This window comes from Chiloscyllium plagiosum, unplaced genomic scaffold (genome assembly GCF_037043375.1).
Source record: "Chiloscyllium plagiosum isolate Xiang-an unplaced genomic scaffold, Cpla_swu_hap1 HiC_scaffold_1, whole genome shotgun sequence".
NCBI classification, from domain to species: Eukaryota; Metazoa; Chordata; class Chondrichthyes; order Orectolobiformes; family Hemiscylliidae; genus Chiloscyllium; species Chiloscyllium plagiosum.
Window position 1 is genome coordinate 135,381,694 of NW_028270139.1, and position 25,900 is coordinate 135,407,593.

At 40.7% G+C, this 25,900-nt stretch overlaps 1 protein-coding gene across 4 annotated transcripts in view; it reads right to left on the reverse strand.

Moving 5' to 3' along the window:
* Nucleotides 1-25,900, reverse strand: part of LOC122560590 (histone-lysine N-methyltransferase NSD2) — a 151,567-nt gene that overhangs the window by 75,649 nt on the left and 50,018 nt on the right. For all 4 annotated transcript variants that reach the window (XM_087990979.1, XM_043711508.2, XM_043711417.2 and 1 more), the window contains exons 3-5: nucleotides 21,011-21,182; nucleotides 7,816-7,985; nucleotides 6,170-6,700 (exon numbers count right to left, since the gene is read on the reverse strand). In XM_087990979.1, coding sequence (XP_087847105.1) covers nucleotides 6,170-6,700; nucleotides 7,816-7,985; nucleotides 21,011-21,182 — 873 coding nt within the window. The remainder of the gene's footprint in view (nucleotides 1-6,169; nucleotides 6,701-7,815; nucleotides 7,986-21,010; nucleotides 21,183-25,900) is intronic.

The following is a 25,900-nucleotide window of genomic DNA, read 5'->3' on the forward strand; positions in this document are numbered from 1 at the left end:
TATACTGAACAATAGATTTATGCCTGAAAGTTCAAAAAGAATAACTTTATGTTCTGAAATCATTGTACAGCATTCAGCCAAACTTAGTTGACAAAATTGCTGGGGTCTAGTTTAGAAGCACAACAGACTTACAAACAAATGTAAAATATTGGCACAGGCTTCAACACACATTTAACTGCACCAAAGAAGGAAAACACAAAAGTTTCATTCCCAATTAGTTCACCCAAATATATTGAACCAAAGAATGAAAATACCTACTAGTACTTGTTGTACTGAGCGGTCTGATGAGGAATTCTATCACTTTATTGAACAATATAGGAAACAGCATGAAGAGAAAAGATTATGCCCACAATCCAATTCATGATGAGCTGGAGGCATGGAGAACAATGACAAAATGGGCAAATTCTGCAATATTAATTTAGGTTTTTCTGTCATGGGATGAAGACATTGCTGGCAAGGTCAGCATTTGCTGCCCATCCCTAACTGCTCTTCAATTGAGTGGATGCGAGGTCATTTTAGAGAATCAACTCGTGGATCTGGAGTCACTTGGAGGTCAGACCAGGTAAGGATGGTAGATTTTCTTCCCTCAAACGGCACGAGTGAATCAGGCTGGTATTTATCACAACTGACAACAGTAACATGCTTGCTATTAGATTTTATTTTAATGCAAATCTTTTTGTGGAATGAATGCCAAAGTGGGATTCAAAGCCATATTCTTAATGTTAGTCTGGAACTATGGAATACTCGTTGTAGTGTCATTACTAGTACACCACTGCCTCCTCTTTAGTTTGATCATTTTTCTTGGAGTTTTTGATAAATAGGATTACTGTCTCAAAACAACTTTGTCGAATTTTCTAAGAGGAAAACTTCATCAAAACGGATTCTAATTGCAGAAAGCATCTGATCCATCGAAATGACATGTCCTGAATTCCCAGATGTCTCCAACACCCAGCAATAAATCTCATGCGATACTTTAACCTAAAGGCCCACATTAAAGTTTCATATAATACCTTTCACAACATCGGGATGTTCCACACGCTGAATCACGAGTGGAGAACTTTTGAACTGAATTCTGACAACTGATTTTGAGTTTCTCATTTTGTCTCCCTCCTTTCTTAACGAGTAGTGCTACAGTCACTAATGGGGTTGCTATGGACCTCCAACAGTGGTGTTAAGTTGGCAAAGGGACTAAACAGGAAATTAGAGATGCATGCAACAAGGGTAATCACGGATTATTTCAATCCGTAAAAGTATGAGGCAAACCTTTGCAAAAACGCTGTGGCAGATGAATTCCAGGAATGTGTGTGTTTGTTTTGAAGACCAGTAACTTGGGAAATGAATGACAGAACAGGTTATGTGCACTGAGAACGAATTGACTAACAACCTTGTTGAGAGTGGTCCTTTAGGAAATGGAAACCATGACGTCAGAATTCTTCACTGGTATAGAAAATGAATAGCTCTATCTGAACCCAAGGAATCAGAGCTGGGGTCGCAAATGCCTACTATATATTAATAATTTGCAGCAAGTCAATATGCTGCAGCCAAATAACACAAAAAAGGTGAAAACGCAGGTTGCAAGAAGGATACAAACAGTTGACAGAAATATATTGGTAGGTTAAGTGAATGAGCAAAAAGTTATCAAATAGAGTATAAATGTGGTAAGTGCAAAGTTGCTTTTTTTGGAAGACAGGACAAACTCCATCAACAAACACATCGACATGGACCCAATATACCAACCACTACAGCGGACAGCTGAAACTGACAACCGATAGCGACAGGGACAGACCACTATAAACACCGGAGGAAACATCAAAGAAGCGCTTCGCAGGAGGCTCCCATGCACTGATGATGTCGCCTAGCCAGGGGACGAAACGTTTGCAACAAAAACTTCCAGCTCGGCGAACAGAACCACAACAACGAGCACCCAAGCTACAAATCTTCGCACAAACTTTGAACAGGACAAAAGAATAGGGGGAAACAATGGTCTCGTAGTATTATCGCTTGACTATTAATCCAGAAATCCAGGCAATGACTTGGGCTTGAATCCCACCATGGCATATGGTGGTATTTGAATTTCCTAACAGTCTGGAACTAAAAGTCTAAGGTGACCATGAAACTGTTGTCAATTGTCAGAAAAAAACATCTGTTTCGCTCACATCCTTTAAGGAAGGAAACTGCCATCCTTACCTGTTCTGGCGTATATGTGACTTCAGACCCACAGTGATTGGGTTGACTCTTAACTGCCGTCTGGGCAATTACACATAAGCAATGAATGCTGGCTTAGTCAGCAATGCCCAATTCCTCAATGAATTAAAAAAACAGAAAATTACGTAAATGAGAAAAACCACAAAGAGACTTGGGGGTAACTATGCTTGTGACACAAAGTTGGCACACAAGTGCAGAGATCATCAGGAATGCTAATGGAATCTTTGCTCTTATTTCAAGGGAATTGGAATATAAGAGTAGGGAAATTTTACCTGTGCAAGGTGCTGATGAGACAGTGTCTGCAGTACAGTGACCGGTTTTAGTCCCCTTATTTAAGGCAAGAATATCAGTTCACTGAAGGCAGTTCAGAGAAGGTTCACTGGCATGATCTCTACAATGGAGGGATTGTCTTTTGAGCAAAAGACAAACAGGTTGGGGTCCACTCATTAGAAAAATGGGATGTGATCTCACTGAAACATACAGTTCTCTTAAGGGGCTTGACAGAGTAAATGTTTCCCCTCATGGGGGAGTTAAGGACCAGAGGGCATTGTCTCAGAATAAAGGGATACCAATTTAAGACTGAGATAACAAGGAATTTCTTTAGATGGTTGAGAGACATGAGAGGAGAGTTCCTCTGACTATTTAAGACTGAGATAGATACTTGACCAGTCGGAAAAAGGGCATTAAAGTGGAAGTGAGCAACGTCGCATCAGCCATTATTCTATTCAATTGCAGAGCAGTCACTTGGGGCCAAATGGCCTGCTCCTGTTCCTATTTTTTATGGTCTTAAACCAAAAACAAGCGAAACTCAAAGCAAGAGGGCGAGTTGGTTGCAAGAGACTGGGTAACTTCATACATAGGCACGACAGTGGATATGTAATGGCTATTAGTAAGGAACAAATGCAATGCATGCTGGTTAGCTGTTATCTTTTAAAATCCTGTAGATTCTGGAACCACCCGAGGATATCGGTCACCTTGCCATTTGAAAATGAAGAAATCCAGGGATGATAGACCAGTCATCCAGATCAGGACAGCAATAGGGAAAACGTTGGAGTCCAATTTAACAGACGCGATAACAGGACAATTCAAAACACCAAATGGATCAAAGAGTTACAGAGTCATACAGCATGGAAACTGACCCTTTGGTCTAATTTGTCCACAATGACCATGTTCCCAAACTAAACTAGTCCCACTTACCTGCGCTTGCGTCCTGTCCCTCCAAACCTTTCCTATTCATGGACTTATCCAATGTCTTTTAAATTTTGTACCTGCATCCACCACTTCCTCTGCTAACTCATTCTACAGGTCGTTCTGATATAATGCATGTTTTGTTAATGGGAATTCACTATAACATGATTTACAAATTGAGGAAACTTTCTGAAGTCGAACTTTTAAAGCGCGTTGGTTATAATGTGATTCCGGCCCAATTAGTTTAGATGGCGCTGCTACTGCAGGATTTTCTTACAACACGAATTACCGTATTATAGCAGAACCAAATGTATGTAAGAACCATAGTATAAAAAGGTTGCCCTTCGTGTCATTTTTAAATCTGTCTCCTCTCACATTAAAAACATGTCCTCTTGTTTTGAACTGCTACCATGCCAGAAAAAAAAGACTCTTGGTATTCACCTTATCTTTGCCCCTCAAGATTTTATAAACCATTCTCAGGTCACCCCTTCATCTCCTACGTTCCAGTGAAAAAAGTGGAAAATGTATCCAGCCTATCTTTATATTCCAAATCCTCTATTTTCAGCAACATTCTGGCAAATTTTTTGTTTTACCCGTTCCAATTTAATAACATACTTCTCACAACATGGCAACCAGAACTGTTCACAGTATTCCGGCAGAGGCCTCATCAACATCCTCTCTACAACCTCAATGTCACATCCCAATTCCTGTACTCAAAGGTCTGAGCAATGAAAGCAAGCATGTCACCACCCTGTCTACATGTGATGTAAATTTAAAAGAATTATGGACCGAACCCCTAGGTCTGTGTTGTAGAAATTCTAAAGAAAAATACTAGAATTTTGAGAAAATAGATTAAGGGGAACCAGTGGATATGGTGAACCCAGATATTTAAAAAGCTTTGATAAAGTCCCACACAAGAGGCTCATATCCAAAATCAAAGCAAAAGTATTGGTGATTATTCACAATATAGATCAACAATTTGGATGAGAAACCAAATGCAATATTGCAAAGTTGGCAAATGACACAAGACTTTGTAGAATTGAGTGATGAGCAAGATATCAAGAGTTCCAGAGTGATTTAGACAAGTTGAATGATTGTGTAAATACCCCATGACAAATGCAATACAAAAGGGTTTATGTGAAGTTATTCACTGAGGTGGGAAAAGCAGGATTGCAGACTATTAGTTAAATGGTGATAGACTGCGAAATGTTGATACAGAATACACAGGGACTCGCACGGTACTTGTACAGCTTGAACACAAGCATGTATGTGTTGCGAGACATCAGAAAAGAATGTTGACCTTTCCTGAAAGTGAATTTGAACACAGGAACAAGGAATCTTGCAGCTGTGCAGGACCTTGGTCAGGACACATTAGGAATATTGTGTGCTGTTTTGGTCTCCTTATTTAGAGATATTTGCTATACAAGGAGAGCAGCAAAAGGTTAAGGAATGGCAGATGGAATGCAATATGGGGAAGTGTGAGGTTATGCACTTTGATACAAAGAATAAGAGTCGTAGACTATTTTTTCAACAGGGCAAGGCTTCGAAAATCTGAAGCACAAAAGCACTGGGTAGTCCAAGTTCAGGATTCTCCTAAGGAGAATATGCAGGTTCAGTTGGCAGTTAGGAAGGCAAATGCAGTGTTTGCATTCATTTCGATAGGGCTAGAATACAAGATCTACTGTTGAGGCTTTGGGCAGACATCATTTGGAATATGACTAACAGTTTTGGGCCCTGTATTGAAGAAAGCGTGTCCTGGTCTTGGACAGCTGCAGATGAGGTTCACAAGACTGACCCCTGGAATGAAGAGCTCTCATAAGACTACAGTATTTTCTTTTCATCATTAAAGGGATGTGGTGCACTGCAATATATGGTGCACTGCAATACCCATGTTACAAAGTGAAACAAAATTTTGTACAATTGAGGATTCTGGGTCTGTAATTGATGGAGCTTAGAAAGATGAACAGGGATCTCATTAAAACTTACAGAATTCTGAGAAGCCTGGATAGAGTGGAAATGGAGAAGATGTTTCCATCACTCCATGAGACTAGGGCCCAAGGTCACAGCCTCAGAATGAAGGGATAATCCTTTAGAATTGAGATAAGGAGGAATTTCTTTAGCTAGAGGGTGGTGAATCTGCGGAACTCTTGCTGCAGAGAGCTGTGAGCGCCAAGTACATTTAAGATAGAGATAGACTGTACTTGATTAATAAGGGGATGAACGATAACGGAAAGCAGAACAGGTTGGGAAACATTTTAGCCATGCACATGTAGTGGATCAGTCTCGGTGGGCCAAATGGCCTAATTCTATAGTTATATATGACATTTCACCCACACATGCAATTTTAAATGACTAATTATTCCCAACATAACTCAAATAGAAGCAACTTACTACAGTATTTTCTTTTCACCATTAAAGGTATGTGGTGCACTGCAATACCCATGTTACAAAGTGAAACAAAATTGTGTACAATTAATAATCATATTCAGGTTAAGTGATATCAGGAAGTGCATTTTTGTGCAAAACACAAGTTAGCATTCTTTTCAAAATTAATTTTTCAAATAACAATGTTTTCTTCACAATTCACCGCATTTCTTGGCAGCCTTTAAACACAGTTTAAACACAAGTTTTTAACACTATTCATCGCATATTCTGCTACTGCCTACCGAGGTTCCACTACCAATGCATAAGTCTGATCTGGAATTCACCAAAAAACAAGTCTGCATACAAGACTTTATCTAATTTGACTTGCCAAGCAAACTTTTAAACCACAAACCTCATCTCGATGTTTCTGACAAAAAGCCATGAACTGAGCGAAGGCAGTATCACATTTCCTGGTCCGCTGAGAGGAGGCTCCTTGTTTTCTCTTAGCCACAGGGGAACCAGTACCACTCTCAGAGTCTGATGATCTACAAGATGTCCTGTCAATTGAGTGATCTTGTGCAGAACCATCAAAACAATCTACAGTCCTATTTACACACTGCCTTGCTGGGGTCTTCGGCTCAAATGGCTTTGAACATTGCCTTTTATTTGGTGCACTGCTGTTTCTTTTCCTCCGTCCTTTACTGTCAGCAAGATTTTCCTTGATACTTGGAAATTCTTCAGTTGGCCATTTCCTATCCTCTATAAATTCAACTGGAACCCCAGCCTCCTTTGCAACCTGAGGTGGCAGTAGTGGCCGATCATGATCATACAAAAAGGTGTATTTAGCTTTTCGATCCTCAAGGGTCATTGTCAATGCTTCTTTAGCTTGAGCAATCCCCACATCCCACTGACCACGGATTTTGGCAGGAATTGGTTTTAGGATCTGAAAAACAAAATTATTTCATTCTCAAAAGACACATCATATTGTGAAATGACAAAGAATTTTTTCAGATCGGCTTAGGATGGAATGTGCATCGCTCATTTTAAACACGCTAATATCGTAACGTGAACGATTGCGCATTTAATTCCACAGACATCTGTAAAGACTTGGAAGCCCTTTTGTTCAAAGGACATATTTCAACACAGAAACAAAATATTCCAGGAATAAACATACTGCAGCAAGAAGCATGTAAACCACAAAGTGTAAATATGAAAAGATTCAGCAAATAATATTCACAAATGACTCCAGGCATGATTAATTATCATGAACAAAATTAATTCTGAAGCAGATTTTGCTTGAAACACAGCAGGGACTTGAATTCAGCTATATGGCACAGAGATCATTTTGAAGACTCAACTTCATCTTTCAACTTTATGAGTGATTCATGGAACAAGTTATACTTCTCACACTACAATGCAATTACAGTTCTCCGTTTATCACAATGGTTCATCATGAGAAAAGAAATTAAGATAGATTTTACAGTGTTTCTGAGAAATAGGAATGGAAGAGTTTGATGGTAGCAAAACATGAAAGAGAACAGGTGGCAAGAAGATAGGAGAAAAACAAAGGAGAAATAAAATGCAAAGAGAAAGGACAATGTTTGTTCATCAATATTCATGATTACCTCATGTCAAAACATGAAATTTAGAATGAAGAAAATTTTTTAAAAGGGTTTCAACTGTGAGCAGTTTCAACAGTTAAAACAGAAAGTTGTGGTGAATTATGTTTCAAACAAAACCAAAAAGAGATATTCACATTGCAGTTTAACACCAAATTTGGATGTTTAGTCAAGTTTGATCAATCATCCAAACTGGGTATTGTTAACAACTATTTCTTAAAACTGCTATTCGAGATAGTGACAATAAATTGTTACAGTTAATGCTGCACTGGAGTTAAGAACTACAAACTCAGTGCTGAAAGCAAGGGCAAAAAGCAAATATTTTACAAATCTATGAAGAACATGAGGAACAAAACTTGTTCAGCATTAATCCCCAATTCACTACAGCCAATACACACATTCACATCTCAATTTAAAATTGTTCAAGGAGATTTTCTACCTTATTCTTCACTGCCTTGGAGCTTGCATGTTTGGCACTTTGTTGAACTAACTCATCATACTGTTGAAAGTCTTCAAAAGGTATCATGCTCTTTTCAAAGATCCAGGCTCTTTCTGGGGCTTCTCCAAAAAACTGGACATGGTACTGGCGACAAATGGCCCTATTCAGACCTGTTCAAGGAAAAGAAAATTGATTGCAAATTATATTGCAACAGTGCATAAGGTTCAAGAATACAAAATTAACAAAATTTCATACTGCATCATTGCTAATCTTTGATTTAAAAGAATATCCAAAAGTACGACTTGAAAGAAACACTGGCATTAAAAAGCTTTGAATTTCCACAATATTGCGATGAAGCTGTGTAATCTTAGCAGGACTTATAAACTTCATGGTAAGGTCCTAGGGAGTGTTGCTGAATAGAGAGACCTTGGAGTGCAGGTTCATAGCTCCCTGAAAGTGGAGTCAATGGTCGATAGGATAGTGAAGGTGGCATTTGGTATGCTTTCCTTTATTGGTCAGAGTTTTGAGTACAAGAGTTGGGAGGTCATGTTGCGGCTGTACAGGACATTGGTTAGGCCACTGTTGGAATATTGCATGCAATTCTAGTCTCCTTCCTATCGGAAAGGTGTTGTGAAACTTGAAAGGGTTCAGAAAAGATTTACAAGGAGGTTGCCGGGTTGGAGGATTTGAGCTATCGGGAGAGGCTAAACAGGCTGGGGCTGTTTTCTCTGGAGCGTTGGAGACTGAGGGGTGACCTTATAGAGGTTTACAATATTATGAGGGACATGGAAAGGATAAATAGACAAAGTCTTTTCCCTGGGATGGGGGAATCCAGAACTAGAGGGCTTAGTTTTAGGGTGAGAGGGGAAAGATATAAAAGAAACGTAAGGGGCAACTTTTTCACGCAGAGGATGGTGCGTGTATGTAATGTGCTGCCAGAGGAAGTGGTGGAGGCTGGCACAATTGTAACATTTAAGAGGTATTTGGATGGGTATATGAATAGGAAGGGTTTGGAGGGATATGGGCCGGTTGCTGGCAGGTGGGACGAGATTGAGTTGGGATATCTGGTTGGCATGGACGAGTTGGACCGAAGACCGATGACTCTGAGTCCACAGTACCTCCTCATACTGCGAGCCCTCAATCCCTTGGATCATCCCTCCAAGGCTAGAACATCTTTACAAAGTTACAGGACCCAAAACTACTCTCAATATTCCAAACGCAGTCTGACGAGAGCCTTTTACAGCCTCAGAAGTACATCTCTGCTCTGGTCTTTTTGCCCTCTTGAAATGAACGCTAACATTGCATTTGCCTTCTTAACTGCTAGCTAAACCTGCATATTAACCTTGAGAGTCACAGAGGCCCACACCATGGAAACAGACCCTAAAACATCGATAACTTGTCAATGTTGCCCAGTTTTCACAATTAAACTAGCCCTATTTGCCTACATTTGGTCTGTCTCCCACCATAATATCCCATACATGTACTCATCCAAATGTTCCTTAAATGAAAAAATTGTTCTTGCTTCTACCACTACTTCTGACAGCCTGTTCCAGGTACTGACCACCCCCTGGACCCTCTTGTATCTCTCCCTTTGCACTTTTAACTTTCGCCGTTTAATTTTAGATTTCCCTACCACAGGGAAAAGCTGTTGACTCTCTACTTTATCTATGTCCCTCATGATTTTATAGACCTCTGTAAGGTCACTCCTCAGTCTCCTACGTTCCAGGGTAAAATGTCCCAGCCTATCCAACCTCCCCTTATAACTCAAACCTTCCAATCCAGGTAGCATCCCAGTAAATCTTTTCCACAGTCTTTCTGGTTTAATAATATACATTCTATACCAGGGCTACCAGAACTGCATGCAATACTCCAAATGTAACCTCACCAATGTCTATACTCAATGCTCTGCCCAATGAAAGCAAGGTGTGTTGACCCTCAGATTAAATTTGTCATCTCTCTCAAAAGATACTAGGGCATCTTGACCATTTACTCCAGATGGGGTCTCTCCCTGTATCACTGAAGCAGAACCTGCCAACATTTGTATTCATTTCCCCTTAATGATAAAAGAAAATTTTTTACAAGTTTCACCCACTTCTTCAGATCAAGACTGGGAATTCACTGCTTGTCTGTAGCCAAGTGATTGCTTGCACTGGATGACAGAGCCGTGACAAGGATGATGACAACTCAAACATTGTTCCCCAGCTCAGGAGATGCAGCACAATCAGTGTCGAGGATCCCGAACTGGGATTCCCAAGCCCTTTGTGCTTCAGATTTCCAAAGCCTCTCCCTGGTTTGCAAATTGCTTACAACTTTATTTTTCCAGCAAAGTTCATGACCTCATACTTCCCAACATTGTATTCCAGTTGCCACTTCTTTGCCCACTCTCCGACTAAGTCCAGGTCCTTCTACAGACTCCCAGGTTCCTCAAAACTAGCTGCCTCTCCATCTATATTTGGGGCATCTGCAAACTTAGCAACAATGCCCTCAGTTCCTCCACCCAAATTGTTCAATGTTAATGTGAATAGTTGTGGTCCTCACAAAGACTCCTGCACAACTCTACTTGTCATTGGCTGCCATCTCAAAAAGACCCCTTTAGTCACTGTCTTGGCCTTCTACCAGCCAGCCAATCCCCTATACATACCAGTACCCTGCCCCAAACACTCTGGGCATTTTTCTTCATGAGCAGCCTCCTGTGTGGCATCTTATCAACAGCCTTCTGGAAATGTGAACAGATCAGGCTCTGTTGTCTACCTTGTTCGCTACTTGATTAAGGAATTGAAGGTGACAGACCCGCAGTTTGTGTGGGAAAAGATGGAATCCTGATGTAACAGTTTTACAACTGAGCAAATGTAACCACAAAGACATGAGGGAGGAAGTGGCCAGAGTTGATTTGAGGAGGGGAGGGGAAGAGACACAGTGGAGCAGTAATGGCATAAGTTTCTTGGCATAATTCAGAAGACACAGCAGAAATTCCTTCCGAGGAAGCAGCAGCATACTAAGGGAGGATGAGACACCATGGCTGACAAAGGAAGTTAGGGACAGTATAGAAGAAAACATACAATGTGACGAAGATTAGTGGGGAACCTTAAAATCAGCGCAGGTTAACTAAAATAGCAAGAAGTGGGAAGATGATGGAAACATGAGGCGAAGATAGCTCATAATCAAAAAGAAGATGGCAAAACTTATTCTTTAAGATATCTAAAAGCTATGAGAGGCCCAACAGTGGACATTGGACCACTGAAAAATGAGGCTGGAGAAATAGTAATGGGAATGAAGAAATGGTGGAGGAACGGAATATATACCTTTCATCAGTTTTCACAGTGGAAAACACCAGCAGCACACCAGAAATTTAAGCAAGTCAGGGGACAGAAATGAATGTAGTGACTATCACTGAGAAGGTACTGGGGAAGCTGAAAGGTCTGAAGGCGAATAAATCACTCAGACTTGAAGAACTACATTCTACAGTTCTGAAGGCGACAGTGGAGGCATTGGTGACTGTCTTTCAAGAATCACTGGAGTTAGGGAAGATCATAGAAGACTGGAAAATGGATAACGTGAACAAAGGATGAAGACAAACTTATAGGCCAGTTAACCTGACCTTTGTCATCAGATAGGAGTCCATAGGGTGTAGGTTTGCTCGCTGGGCTGACCTCAGCAGCTCAGCAAGCAAACCTACACCCTAAACCTCAACCTGAGCTACAAACCTTCAGAAACCTTGCAATAGGAGTCCATGATTAAGGATGAGTTTGCAGGAGTACTTGTCAGTACATGGTAAAATAGGGCTGAGTCAATATGGCTTCATCATGACTCCAAGGGAAGTCATTCCTGACAAAGCGTTTATCAAGGAAATCTCAACCAGAATGGATGAAGGGGTACAAGTAGATGTGTCCTATTTGGACTTCTAGAAGGCATTCAAAAAGGTACCATACAATAGACCTGGAATTAAGAATCCAAAATATATGAAATCAACAAATCTACAGATGACAATGAAACCACTGTCAATTGTCATAACACCCATCTGATTCATCAATGTTCTTCAGGGATGAAATCTGCCAATCTCACCTGGTCTGGCCTACAAGTGATTACACAGCCAAAGCAACGTGGTTGACTCTCAACTGCCCGGGTAAGTCACTCAGTTATATCAATCACTACGATGTCTCAACAAAGAAATGGAACCAACAGACCACCTGGCAGCAACCGAGGTACTGGAAACAACAATGGAGAAATCACCCCAGTTGACCCTGAGAAGTCCTGTTACGCATATCTGGAGGCTAGTGCTAAAATTGGGACAGTGGTCTCAGACGAGTCAAGAGCCAGCTTGACAGAGTCATACTCACAAAAATCAGGTCAACTCCAGCAGAACCAATTACCAATCCACTCCTCCAATCACTGACAGTCATTGGCAGTGTGTACTACCTCCAAGATGTGCAGCAGGAATTCTTCAAAGATCACAGAATCTCTATTATGTAAAAACAGGTGATTTGGCCCAACAATTCCACACCAACCCTCCCAAGAGTAACCCATCCTGACGCACTATCCTAAATTTCCCTAACTAATGCACCTAACCTCCACATCCTTGAACACTATGGGCAATTGAGTAGAGACAATTCACCTAACCTCAACATCTCTGGACTGAGGGGAAACTGGAGTACCTGGCAGAATCCCACACAAACACAGGGAGAATATGCCAACTCCACACAGTTGCCAGAGGCTGGAATCAAACCTGGGTCCCTGGTGCTGAGGCAGCAGTGCTAACCACTGAGCCACCATGATGCCTTTGACAGCAACTTCCAAATCCATGACCACTTCTATCGAAAAAGACAAGGGCAGCAGATACATGGAAACACCATCGCCTTCAAGTTCCTTCCAAGCCAATCACCATCCTGACTTGAAAATATATGGCTGTTCTTTTACTGTCACTGGGCCAATATCCTGGAATTACCCCCTAATTCCATTTTGTCCATGTTTGAACCAAGCCTGTGATGAGGTCAGGAGCTGACTGGCCCTGGTGAAACCCAAACTGGGTGTCACTGACCAGGTTATTGCTGAGCAGGTGCTCTTCAAAGCATTGTTGGTGACACCTTCTGTCACTTTACTGATGACTGAGAATAGACTGATAGTGCAATAATTGGCCAGGTTGGATTTTTCTTTTGCACGAGTGTGCTATGCTCTTCCATCTTTGCGGATGGGGATATTTGTGGAGCCTCCTCCTCCAGTCAGTTGTTTAACTGTCCACCAACATTCTTGACAGAATGTGGCAGGACTGCAGAACTCAGATTTGATCAGTTGTGGACTTGCTGAACTCTGTCTATCACTTACTGCTTATGTTTGGGATGCAAGTTGTCCTGTTTAGTAGCTACACCAGGTTGACACCTCATTTTCAGGCATGCCTAATATTCCTGTACTCTCCGTTGATCCAGGATTGATCCCGTGGCTTTATGGAAACTGTTGAGTGGTGGGATTTGCTTTGCCACGAGGTTGCACATTGTGCTGCTGTTGATGACACACAGCAACCCATATGCCCAGTCATAAGTTGCTAGATCTGCTTCAAGTCCGTCCCATTTGGCATGGTGATCATTCCACACAACATGATCAAGGGTATGCTCAATGTGAAGGTGGGAATTCATCTCTAGAAGGACTGTGCTGTGGTCACCCTTACTGATACTCAATGGACAGATGCATCTGCAGCCCCAGATTGGTAAGGTTAAGGTCAAATATATTTTTCCCTCTTGTTGGTTCCCTCATGACTTGCCGCAGAACCAATTTAGCAGCTATGTCCCTTCGGACATAACCGGCTCAATCAGTAGTACTGCTACCAAGCCACTGAAATTCGCCACCCTGAGTACATTTTGCACCATTGCTACTCTCACAGCTTCCTCCAAGTGTTGTTCAACACAGTGCAGTAATGATTCATTCGACAAGGGAGGATGGTATGTGGTAACCTGCAGTTTTCCTTGCCTATGTTTAACCTAAAGTCATGAGACTTTATAGGGTCTGGAGTTAATTCCCTCGTAACTGTTTACCACTGAACTGCGACCTCTGCTGGGTCTGACCGATCAGTCGGACAGGGCATATCCAAGGATGGTGATGGTGACGTCTGGGACATGATCTGTGAAGTATGATTTCACAAGTATAACTGTGTCAGGCTGCTTTTGGAATAGTCTGCAAGATAGCTCTCCTAATTTTGACATTAGCTCCTAGATGTTGATGAGGTGGCCTTTGCACGTTCGATAGGGCTGTTTCGACATGGTCTTTTCCAGTATCTAGATGGATGTCAGGTGGTCAATCTGTTCTTATTTCTTCAGTCAGACTTTGTAGCGATGGATAGAAATGGCCGAGCAAGCCATGCATTTGTAAGGGCAGTTGAGAATCAATCACATAGGCTCTCAAGTCACACATAGGACAGACCAAACAAGGATAGCCTATTTCCTTCCCTGAAGGACAAAAGTGAACTAAATTTTTTTTTACAACAATTGAAAATGATTTCATGGTCATCAGTAAATTCTTAACTGCATATATTTTTCACTAAGTTCAAAATCCATATTTGCCAAGATCAAACCGGTCCCCAGAACACTGGCCGAGTTTCTGGAGGAGTAGTTTTGCAACAATACCACTGCCACCCATAAAATCTTATAAAGTATCTTGGGATTCTTCTGAATTTTACCCATCAGTGTTTTTTTTGTCATGTGCTCTCCTAATTGCTTTCTTAAGTTGCCTCGTGTACCTTCTATACTCCAAGGGCTTCCCTTGATCTGCTCCCTTTGTACTTGCTACAAGGCTATCTTTACCTTGTTATCTAGTCCCTAAACATTCCTCGACAAACAAAGTTCTATGGGACGGCATAGTGACTCAAAGATTCGCACTGCTGCCCCTCAGCACCAGGAACTTGGATTCAATTCCTTCCTTGGGTGACTGTCTGTGGAGTTTGCATTCTCTGGATGTTCCAATTTTGCTCTGATTGTCAGTGGGTCAGTGTGAATTTGATGGATTGTATGGCTTGCTTCCCCACCGTAGGGATTCTATGATTCCTACATGTCACCATAAAAGGAACGTGGTCTCCCAATGTCATTTTTGAGGTTGTGCTTCCTGATCTAAAGCTGGCTTTCTAATTTCACAAGACTCCCCCTTCACGATGCCCTGCACCCTGTGACATCCCTAACCCTTGCCTCAGGAAGGCAATTCACCATCCTAAAATCACATCTGCCACCACAGTAACAGCTGTCTGCACCCCTAACAACTGAGTCACATTCCACTCTTGCCCTTGGACTCTTCTCCTCCTTATTTGTGCAGCTAAGCCATCCGTATTGCTGCACTGCTCACTGTCATTTCCTGTCTGCCTCACCCTTTTCCTCTGCATTAAATGATGTCAGTTCACAATGAGATTTAAAACTAACAATAAAGGTGGGAACATCTTCAGACCTAGGTTAGGGCAAGGCTGATATATCAACTTAGGATGTCTTGATATTGAAACGAGAATTACTATCTTACGCTTATGGATACTGAACAAGCAGCAACAGACAAGCCCTACTATTTTAGGGTCCATTTTATGAAACAGACTTATGATGATTGGACACAAGTTAATTTACAGTAAAAATTAACTTATCAATCCAAATCTCTAAAGTATTACAATAATGAGCAGTCTATAACAATGCAGAGTCGGAGACAAATTCTTTCGAGAGTCACTCAAAATTCTTGGCCTCCTACATCAGAACGAAATTTTGCAGTGGACTAAACAGCAACAGAGTAACACTCATAAAAATGCCTCCACAATTTCTTTGGGAAATAGATAGCGAGCCACCTTGTTGAATCGTTGCAGTCCAAGTCGTGAAGGCACTCTGCAATGATGTTAAGCAGCGAGTTCCAGTATTTAGAAAAACAAGGAAGGGAAGGTGTCAGTAGCCAGACAGGAATATGACATTAAGGCTACCATTAGCTCAACCATGATTTACAAGTGACAGAGCAGGTCTCAAGGCCTGAAAAACCTAATGTACCTTATTATTGGGTTCCTGCACTTAGAGTCTTTACATTGTTTTGAGAGATTACGGTTGATTAATGGATGATGAATTTTGAATTCATAAAAATCTGGAATAAACAGTCTCATGATGACCATGGCTCACTGTTGATTTTTGGAAAAATGTACCTGGTTCAATATGTCCTTTAGGGACGGAAACTGCTGCCCTTGCCTGAAGTGAACTACACATGACTCAAGACACACAGCAATGTGGTTGATGCTTAACTGCCCTGTGGGCAATTAGGGATGGGCAACAAATGCTGACTTAACCACTGACATCCTTATCCATGAGTGAATGAATAAAAAGATTCTTTTCCCTTAATTTCGTATCATTTTATCCACTTGCCCATTAATTGCAGATTTACAATTATTACCTGACCTAGAATCCACCACATTTTACATCAGGAATTTTCTGTATGTGTATGAAGTATTTTTCAACTTCTCTCTTGAATATGTTGATTTGATTTTATGTTTATAGCCCTAGTATCTTGAGTCTTGATAAAGTTTCTTTCCATCTACCCTATTAGTTCTGTTCAAAATCCTAAAAACCTTTGCCCTGAACCTCTGATATTCGAAGCAATACAAGGCTTTTGTGTGTAATAGCTGAAAATGTGTTGCTGGAAAAGCGCAGCAGGTCAGGCAGCATCCAAGGAACAGGAGAATCAATGTTTCCTGTTCCCCTGTTCCTTGGATGCTGCCTGACCTGCTGCGCTTTTCCAGCAACACATTTTCAGCTCTGATCTCCAGGATCTGCAGCCCTCACTTTCTCCTCGAAGATTTTGTGTGTAATACAACTGTTTGGTGGCTCCGCAACTCATTCCATCTGATGTCTACTGCAATTTGAGATGCGGTCAGAGAACTGCACACAGTAGTCCATATGCCAGGGCTTTCTTAAATAGAGTCAAAACTTGCTCATTCATGCATTCATGCCTTCTCGTTAAAAAGGCTAAGACACTATGAGCACTTCTGATTAAGTTTTGTATCTCTCTGGTGGTTTTCCCTGTGCATAAAGCCTAAGCTCTTGGAATCTTGTTTGTCACTAATAATCAATAACTTAATCTTTTGCTTTTCTGGTTCATGAGGAAATTATTAAAAAAAAAACTAAACATAAAAATTAAACTAAAAAGGAGGTACAACCTCCAGGAACTGATGTTTTCCATCTGAAAGTACAAAAGGAAGTAGAACAGCATGTTGTAGACAATATAACTTCACTATCATCTTTCAGGGTTCCCTAGATTCAGGAATCAGCCTCTGGATGAGAAAATCCAATGCCATTCCACATTTTCAGAAAGGCCAAAGAGGAAAACCAAGGAATTTTAGACCAATCAACCTAACATCTGTGGTGGGAAAATTGTTGGAGTCGATAATCAACGATCAGGTAACTGGATACCTTAAAAATTTTCAGTGCATGAGGGTGAGCCAGCACAGATTTGTGACATGCCTGACAAAAATCTCAATGTTTTTGAAAAGCTGTCTAAGGCAGTCAAAAGAGTAATGTCTATGGACATTATTTATATGGACTTCCAGATAGCACTTGATAAAGTCCCACCGAAGAGGATGTTAACTTCAATGGAGGCCCACGGAAATTAAGGAAAATTATGACAAAACTGGAAAATTGTTTGAGTGACAGGTGACAGTAAGTATGGATAATGGGCACGTTCTCAAATTAAGATGTGACCAACTGCATCCCACAACGATCTGTATTTGGGCCTCAATTATTAACATTATTTATTAATGACATAGATAATGGCATAAAAAGTCCATATCCAAGTTAAGCAGTATTGGATACCCTTCTGTAATTTTATGTGAAGTGAATGGGCAACTGTGGCAAATGGATTTCAATGCAATTAAGTGTGAAGTTGTTTATTTTGGACCAAACCAGGATAAGTTTGCCCAAAGAGACTTGGGGGCTCAAGTGCGTGTATCTTTAAAATGCAAACAGGAGCAGAAGAAAATCAATGTAGCGAACAGAATGCTGCCCTTTATATCCAGAGGAGTGAAATATAAATGATACATTAGCTATGCTGCAGTTACACCTCAAAGTGCTGTGAGCAAATGCTGCCATTACATTTTCAGAAGGATATATTGGTCTTAGAGAGAACACAATGTTGGTTTACAAGAATGATACTAGGTCATTCAGTGGTTAAGTGGTTGAGGAGGTATTACACAAATTGGACTTGTGTTCTCTACAATTTTGAAGATTAAACAGGTCCACAGTTCACTGGAAGCAGTAACATAAGTGGATAAGGTTGTCAAGGTGGTGTTTGGTAAGCTTGCCTTCATTGGTCGGGACACACAGCATTGGCAAGTCATGTTGCAGTTGGACAGAACTTTGGTTAGGCCATATTTGGAATGTTGTGTACAAATCTTGGTTGCCCCATTTACCATGATGCTGCTAATTTGGAGGGTATAAGTTATGTGGAGAGATTAGACAAACTTGGTTTGTGTTCGCTTGAATGACAGATGGTGAGGGGTGACCTGGTTGAAGGGGGGAACAAATTAAAAGGAGATATGAGAGGCAAGTGTTTTTTTAATATAAACACAGGGGATGAAAGTGCCGATAACATATTGCCAGAGGTGATTAGAAGCAAATATAATTGCAAAGTTAAGAGGTATCTTGACAGATACATGACTGGCCAGGAATAGAGTAATATAGACCACGTGGCGGCCAAAGGTTTTTAAGTTTACAAAGATGTGATCTGTTGGTGCAGGTTTTGTGAATCAAAAGGCCTGTTCCTGTGCTGTACTGTTCTTTGTTATTTGTTAGGGATGACCTGATAAAAGCCTTCAAGATAATAAAAGGAAAACCTCCTTGATATAGCATGGCAAGTATCATCGTCCTCGGATCCATCTTTTTCCTCACTCTTTGCTATGAGTCATGAACTATTTTCTTAAACATCTGCCATTGTTCCTCAACTTTCTTTTCTGCTAAACTCCTTTCTCAGTCCACTTCACCTGACCCCTCAAACTTATCGAACTAGTTTAACTTCAGCGTATTTGTTTCTGACTCTAGCTTCTCACCCTCAAACTGAGAGCTTATTTCGACAATGTAATGGTCACTGTTTACTACAGAACCTCTTAGTCCAAGATAATTTCAAGGACCTGCCCCATAACACAATCAAATAAAAACATTAGAATCATAACAGTATGAAAAAAAGTGGCTGAGATAGTTCATGTGCTGGTTCAAGTTCTCTAAAAACCTCTAAATCAGGCAAGGTTCCATTACATTGTGAAGTAGCAACGGTAAGAAGGGATAAACATAGAAAGCAGGGACCTGGAGGCCATATAACTGAACATTTAGAAGTTATTACGCAATATGAAATAACAGGACTCTAACGTTCAACATGCTTTTGTGAAGGTGAAACTGCATTTAACAGAGCTCTCTGGAAAAGTAACGTACTGTGAACAAAGGGGACCTGGCGGATATATTTTACTTGGATTTCCAGAAGACATTTGCTAAGTTGTCACAGAGGTTCCTGTGGAAAATAAAATCTCATGGAGAAGGGGGTCAAAATATTGGATAAGACATTATCAAGCAAATAGGAAACAATAAGCGAAAACTGGATCCACCAGGATCAGTAATGGGACTTGAATTTTTTTTTTACAATTTATATAAATGACTTAGATGAAGGGACAGAATACACGATTACCAAATTTGCTGAAAAAAAAGTTAGGTGGGAAAGTAAGCTGTTTGATTGACACAAGGAGGCTGAAAAGGTATACACATTCATCAAATGGGCAAAGATCTGACAAACGGATTATAAATGGGGAGAAATGGAAAATTATCGATTTTGGTAAGAAAAATAAAAATAATCACCTTACATAAACGGTAAGAGATTGCAATGCTCCAATATGCAGAGGAATCTGGGTTGCTTAGCACACACACTGTAAAAGGTTAGTATGCACGTAACAGGCCGTTAATGCCAAATAGAAGACTATTGTTTATTACAAGAGGAATTGAATATACTTCAATTATACAAGGCATCAGTGAGACTATATCAGGATTACTGTGTACTTATGTTCTTAGTGAAAAGAGAATGCAAATGCATTGGCAGCAATTCAGAATGTTTATGAGACTCATACCTGGAACATGTTTAATGATGTGCTTGGCTTGAATCCACTGAAGTTTCAAAGAGCAAGAAGGAACTTGATTGAAAAATAGGTACAAATGACTGACAGGGTACATGTTGAAATTATGTTACTTTTTCTAAGAGAATCTGGAACTCAGGATTACTATTTAAAAACAAAATGCCACCCATTTAAGACAGACTTTCTTCTCATAGGCTAAATCTTTGCAACTCTTCCTGAAAAGGCAGTGGAATCATAATCTTGCAATATTTTTATGACAAAGAGGTTGACAGATTTTTGATAAGCAAGGAGTAAAATGCCATTAGCTGGAGGCAGCATTCTGAAGCAATCCGATCAGTCATCACCTTACAGAATGATAGAGCAGCTTCAAGGGTATCAGTGGCCTATTCTTGCTCCAATTTGTAAGAGTTTATACATGTTTCTATATCTGTAAGTCCTGAACATATTGACAATAAATCCATTACTTTAGTGATTTCAAATTTTCTTGATTTAAACAGTTATTGAAGTGCTCCTTTGTTGACAGGTTTTAAATTCTTTTCTAGCCTCCTCCTCTCCTTTCTTCAACCATTTGCAACATCCTTCGCTTCACTAACAGCCTTGCACTGACCCTGCACCTACCCCTCATCTGCACTTGCCTTTGTTCCCTCAAGATTGACCATTCAAAAACATTCCTGGCCAACCTCCCATCTTCCACCCTGCATAAATTTAAAACTACCCCTCTCCTTACAACTGCACTCAATCCAAATTATCCAGAAGAAAATTCAAAATTCACACGATCAACACTGAGTAACAAATTTGACAGCAAGAGTTTGACAAAACTGAAAGGCTAACACTAGCTGAAAAGATCAAGGCAGAAGGAGGATGAAGAAACCTGGGTGTTAGCTCAAATACACTTTGTACTTGGAAGGATTTTTTTTTTAAAATCAAAAACTAACTGTTCTAGGGGGAGTCAAGCAAGCAAATGGATCAAAGATATAAAAATAGTCAAAGAGTGTGGTCATGCTATAGGCTTGGGAAATGACAAATGTGAAGAGATATGAGGACAACAGAAAGAGAAACCATGCTAAATTGAAAAAATGTTACTGTTTTAAATACCTTTTACTCTTGTATGGGTGTTCAACAGGGGATCTGAAGAAACCATGCAAGCCCACCAAGGATAGCCAGATACTTTGGACCACACCATATCCCCTACATGATATTTCACTGGGACATCCTTATCCTTGGTCTCTTCACATTTGGCTCCTTCATGGTCTTGATGTTCTTTAGGCTGTTGATACAAATATCATAGATGTACCAGAGTGAACTTTAAAGCTTTTGTTTTAAACAATGCAAAAAAAATGCAATGACAAACTTATAAAATTAATTCACCTCTTGTATTTTGAGGAAGACAAGTTTCTACAGTAAATTTCAAAGTATTGATGCATCACTTGACACTTGGTTTGGTTTGTTTCATGGATTTTATATCTATGGTGTGCAAAACAATGAACTGGACCTAAATACAGTTAATTTTATTTCGAAAGTTTGCCTCCACAGTCACATAAACAAATCGTTCAAAAACAAAGAGAAAAATAAATCACACAAAACATAGTTTCATGAAACAAACGAATGACCAGTGCAATCTGGTCTCATTAACTTTCTCCTTCTCTTTGCATCCCCCAATCCCATAAACAAAAATACTCACTAGATAAAATGAATTCTTCTGTGGTGAGGGTGAACACAAACTTACATTAAATGCAAGAACGTTGAATTCTTCGAGTTCTGGATTATAGTTCAGAATTTAAAGTATTTCAACAGCAATTCCCCTCAGATTACATGATTGGGACAAAGATAGATTGCACAAGATCTGAGAAAGGAACAGACTTAAATTGGCTGAACAACTTTTTCTTACATGCACTCTCATAATTTCAGGTATGAGAAGCAAGACTGCTATCTTGGTTGTCATTTTGTCATATCATGATTCAGACTAGAACTGCAAGGTTTTAGACGGCACAATTGATCTGTAGCACTGCAAAATCTACAAACTACCTGCACCACCCTATCCCTTTAGTGCAAATAAATACTTTAGACTACCAACAGCCCACAAACACAATTATGGCGTGAAGGTAACAAAATTAACTTTTAGTCAGAACATTTGCGGCCACTTAATATTCACCTCCCAAACCTCCTCCAAACACACAGAGTAATACAGTCATAGAGGTGTGCAGCATGGAAACAGACCTCTCGGTCCAACTCGTTTATGCCGACCAGATATCTCAACCTAATCTAGTCCCACTGGCCAGCACCCGGCCCATATTCCTCCAAACCTTGCCTAATCATATACCCATTCAAATGCCTCTTAAATGTCGCAATTGTACCAGCCTCCACCACTTCCTCTGGCAGCTCATTCCATACATGTATCACCTTCTGTGTGAAAATGTTGCTGCTTAGGTCTCTTTTATATCTTTCCCCTCTCACCCTAAACCTATGCCCTCTAGTTCTGGACTCCCCGACCCCAGGGAAAAGACTTTGTCTATTTATCCTATCCATGTCCCTCATGATTTTGTAAACCTCCGTCGGTCCAGGGAAAACAGCCTCAGCCTATTCAGCCTCTTCCCATAGCTCAAATCCTCCAACCCTGGCAACATCCTTGTAAATCTTTTCTGAACCCTTTCAAGTTTCACAACACCTTTCCGATAGGAAGAAGACCAGAATTGCATGCAATATTCCAACAGTGGCCTAACCAATGTCCTGTACAGCCTCAGCATGACCTCTCAACTCCTGTACTCAATACTCTGACCAATAAAGGAAAGCATACCAAACGCCTTCTTCACTATCCTATCTACCTGCCGCTCCACTTTCAGGGAGCTATGAACCTGCACTCCAAGGTCTCTTTGTTCAGCAACACTCCCTAGGACCTTACCATTAAGTGTGTAAGTCCTGCTAAGATTTGCTTTCCCAAAATGCAGCACCTCATATTTATCTGAATTAAACTCCATCTGCCACTTCTCAGCCCATTGGCCCATCTGGCAAGATCCTGTCGTAATCTGAGGTAACCCGCTTCGCTGTCCACTACACCTCCAATTTTGGTATCATCTGCAAGCTTACTAACTATACCTCTTATGCTCGCATCCAAATCATTTATGTAAATGACAAAAAGTAGAGGACCCAGCACCAAAACTTCTGGCACTCCACTGGTCACAGGCCTCCAGTCTGAAAAACAACCCTCCACCACTACCCTCTGTCTTCTATCTTTGAGCCAGTTCTGTACCCAAATGGCTCGTTCTCCCTGTATTCCATGGGATCTATCCTTGCTAATCAGTCTCCCACGGAGAACCTTGTCGAAAGCCTTACTGAAGTCCATATAGATCACATCTACTGCTCTGCCCTCATCATTCCTCTTTGTTACTTCTTCAAAAAACTCGATCAAGTTTGTGAGACATGATTTCCCATGCACAAAGCAATGTTGACTATCCCTAATCAGAGCTGAAAATGTGTTGCTGGAAAAGCGCAGCAGGTCAGACAGCATCCAGGGAACAGGAGAATCGATGTTTCGGGCATAAGCCCTTCTTCAGGAAGGGCATCTGCAGACCTCACTTTCTCCTATCCCTAATCAGTCTTTGCCTTTCCAAATACATGTACATCCTGTCCCTCAGGACTCCCCCCAACAACTTGCCCACCACCAACGACAGGCTCACTGGTCTATAGTTCCCTGACTTGTCCTTACCACCCTTCTTAAACAGTGGCAGCACGTTTGCCAACCTCCAGTCTTCCGGCACCTCACCGGTGACTATCGATGATACAAATATCTCAGCAAGAGGCCCAGCAGTCACTTCTTGAGCTTCCCACAGAGTTCTTGGGTACACATGAAGCCTCATTTTTCCCAGATTTGTTCCATAACTCTCTTTCACACTTTTTAAAGTCTGCCTTCCCCAATACAGGCCTGATTACTATTTACAACCTTCCTAGACTTAGGGGATTAAGACAGATTGCTATTGCTGCTTTTGCATCACCTAAACAGGGAGCAGTATCAGGCGATAGCAAGAGTGAAGGTGATGAACAGAACAGACGTTGTTCTCAATTCCATGTTGGGAACATGGTCATGACTGTCACTTTCTTTGGATAAGATACTTAAATAAATGGTTTTTGTGGCTTGCTGTTATCATCAACTCAACACATGTTTCACTGAGCATCTCAGCCAGGCCCACAGGGGCCGACCTGACCTCCCAGTCTCCACTCATTTCAATTCCTCCTCCCACTCTTTCTGACATAGCAATCATTGACCTCCTCCATTGCCACAGTGAATCAGATGGCTAATTGAAAGATCACCTCACCTTCTCCCCACGCAGCCTACAGCCCAAAGTGCTCAACATTCTCCAATTTCAACTAGATTCCCTTGCCATCTCCCAAGGGAGATGGCCCCAGCCACACCCCCTGCCTTCCATTCCCTCGACCAACCTTTCCTTCCATTGAACAACTGGATTAATTCTGCCCATTGATCAACCTGGTCATATTCTCTACCTGTGCTCAACTATCCCTATATCTCTCCCTCACCACTCTGTGGCCCCCTTCCCATCCTAAACCCTTCCCCACCTCCTCTTACACCCACCCCCAGTCCTGAGGAAGGGTTACTTCCGAAATGTTAACTTCTCCACCTCCTGATGCTGCCTGTGTTGTTGTATGCTTCTAGCTTCCTGCTTGTCTATCTTGGATTCTAGAATCTGCAGTACTTTTTATTTCTGCTGTTATGAATGCTAATTTAGCCACTTCACCCGATGAAGAAGCAGCGCTCCAAAAGCTTGGAATTTCAAATAAATCTGTTGGACGAGATGCTGGTATCGCGTGACTTCTGACTTTGTCCATTCCAGCCAACACTGTCACCTCCACACCACAATTTAGCCAAAAACAGTTATATTTTATTTACAGGAATGGATGCAAGAATCAATGTTTGCGCTTTCCTTAGTCTGAAAGTAATGATTTCCTCTGGAAATGTGGAGTTCAGAGAACCACCATCACCTCTTCCCATACTGAATAATTCTACAGGTGCTCAGAGTCGAGTTATCAACAAGCAGAGAAGCGAATCCTTTTCCTTTTTTGTTTGCAATGGAAGTCGAAAGATTTAATGTTTATGGATAGATCTCTAAAATGGATTAATCTTGAAACAACATTGATGGATCTATTTCTCTTAGGCACTGGATTTTAATTTACCTCACTGATTTCAATCACTTAATTGAATTTAAAGATCATCAAATGCAGACTGTGTTATCAGTGCCTTTTGTCATAAAAACCCATGTGGTTCACTTATGCCCTTTAGGTAACTAGATTATGCCATCTTTACCTAGTCTATATCTGAGATCAGACCCACAGCAATGTGAATGACCTGTAAGGTATGCCCACATGCTAAGCAAAGAAGTGGAAAGAAAGATTTCAAAGCAAGCAAAAATCCAGTTCTTTCATTTCAATACAATACTTCCCATCTCCATCATTGAAAAGCAAAAGAAATGCATGAAGAGAAAGTGGATGGGATAGAAACCAATAAATTATAATTTCGAGTATGAACAATGAAAATGCTAAATTAAATAAGTGCTTTCTGGCAAAATAGAAACCCAACAGACTGAACAAATAATCAATTAAAAACTGTTGAAAGGATTCTGAATTTGGAAATTCAACAGTTGTAGTCATGACCAATATTCCAAGCTTCACAGAGATTTATCAGAGAAATCATATCTATTCACTTATTGGAAGCAGACCAGAGATATATATCCTTATCAGTATTTTCACAAAGTATCTACTGGCAAAATAATACCAGCAATAAATTTAAACAAATCTGATTTTAATGCATGCCACAGATGTTACCTAACATTGTGACGCATTTATTAATAAACAATATTGATTCTTAACAACATTAGATTAACACAACTTGCGCTCCTCGCCAAGTGGCTAGGTTATATAAATGGGACAATAAGGATGCTTGCAGCCAAACTTAAGACTTTTAATTACAAAAAAATT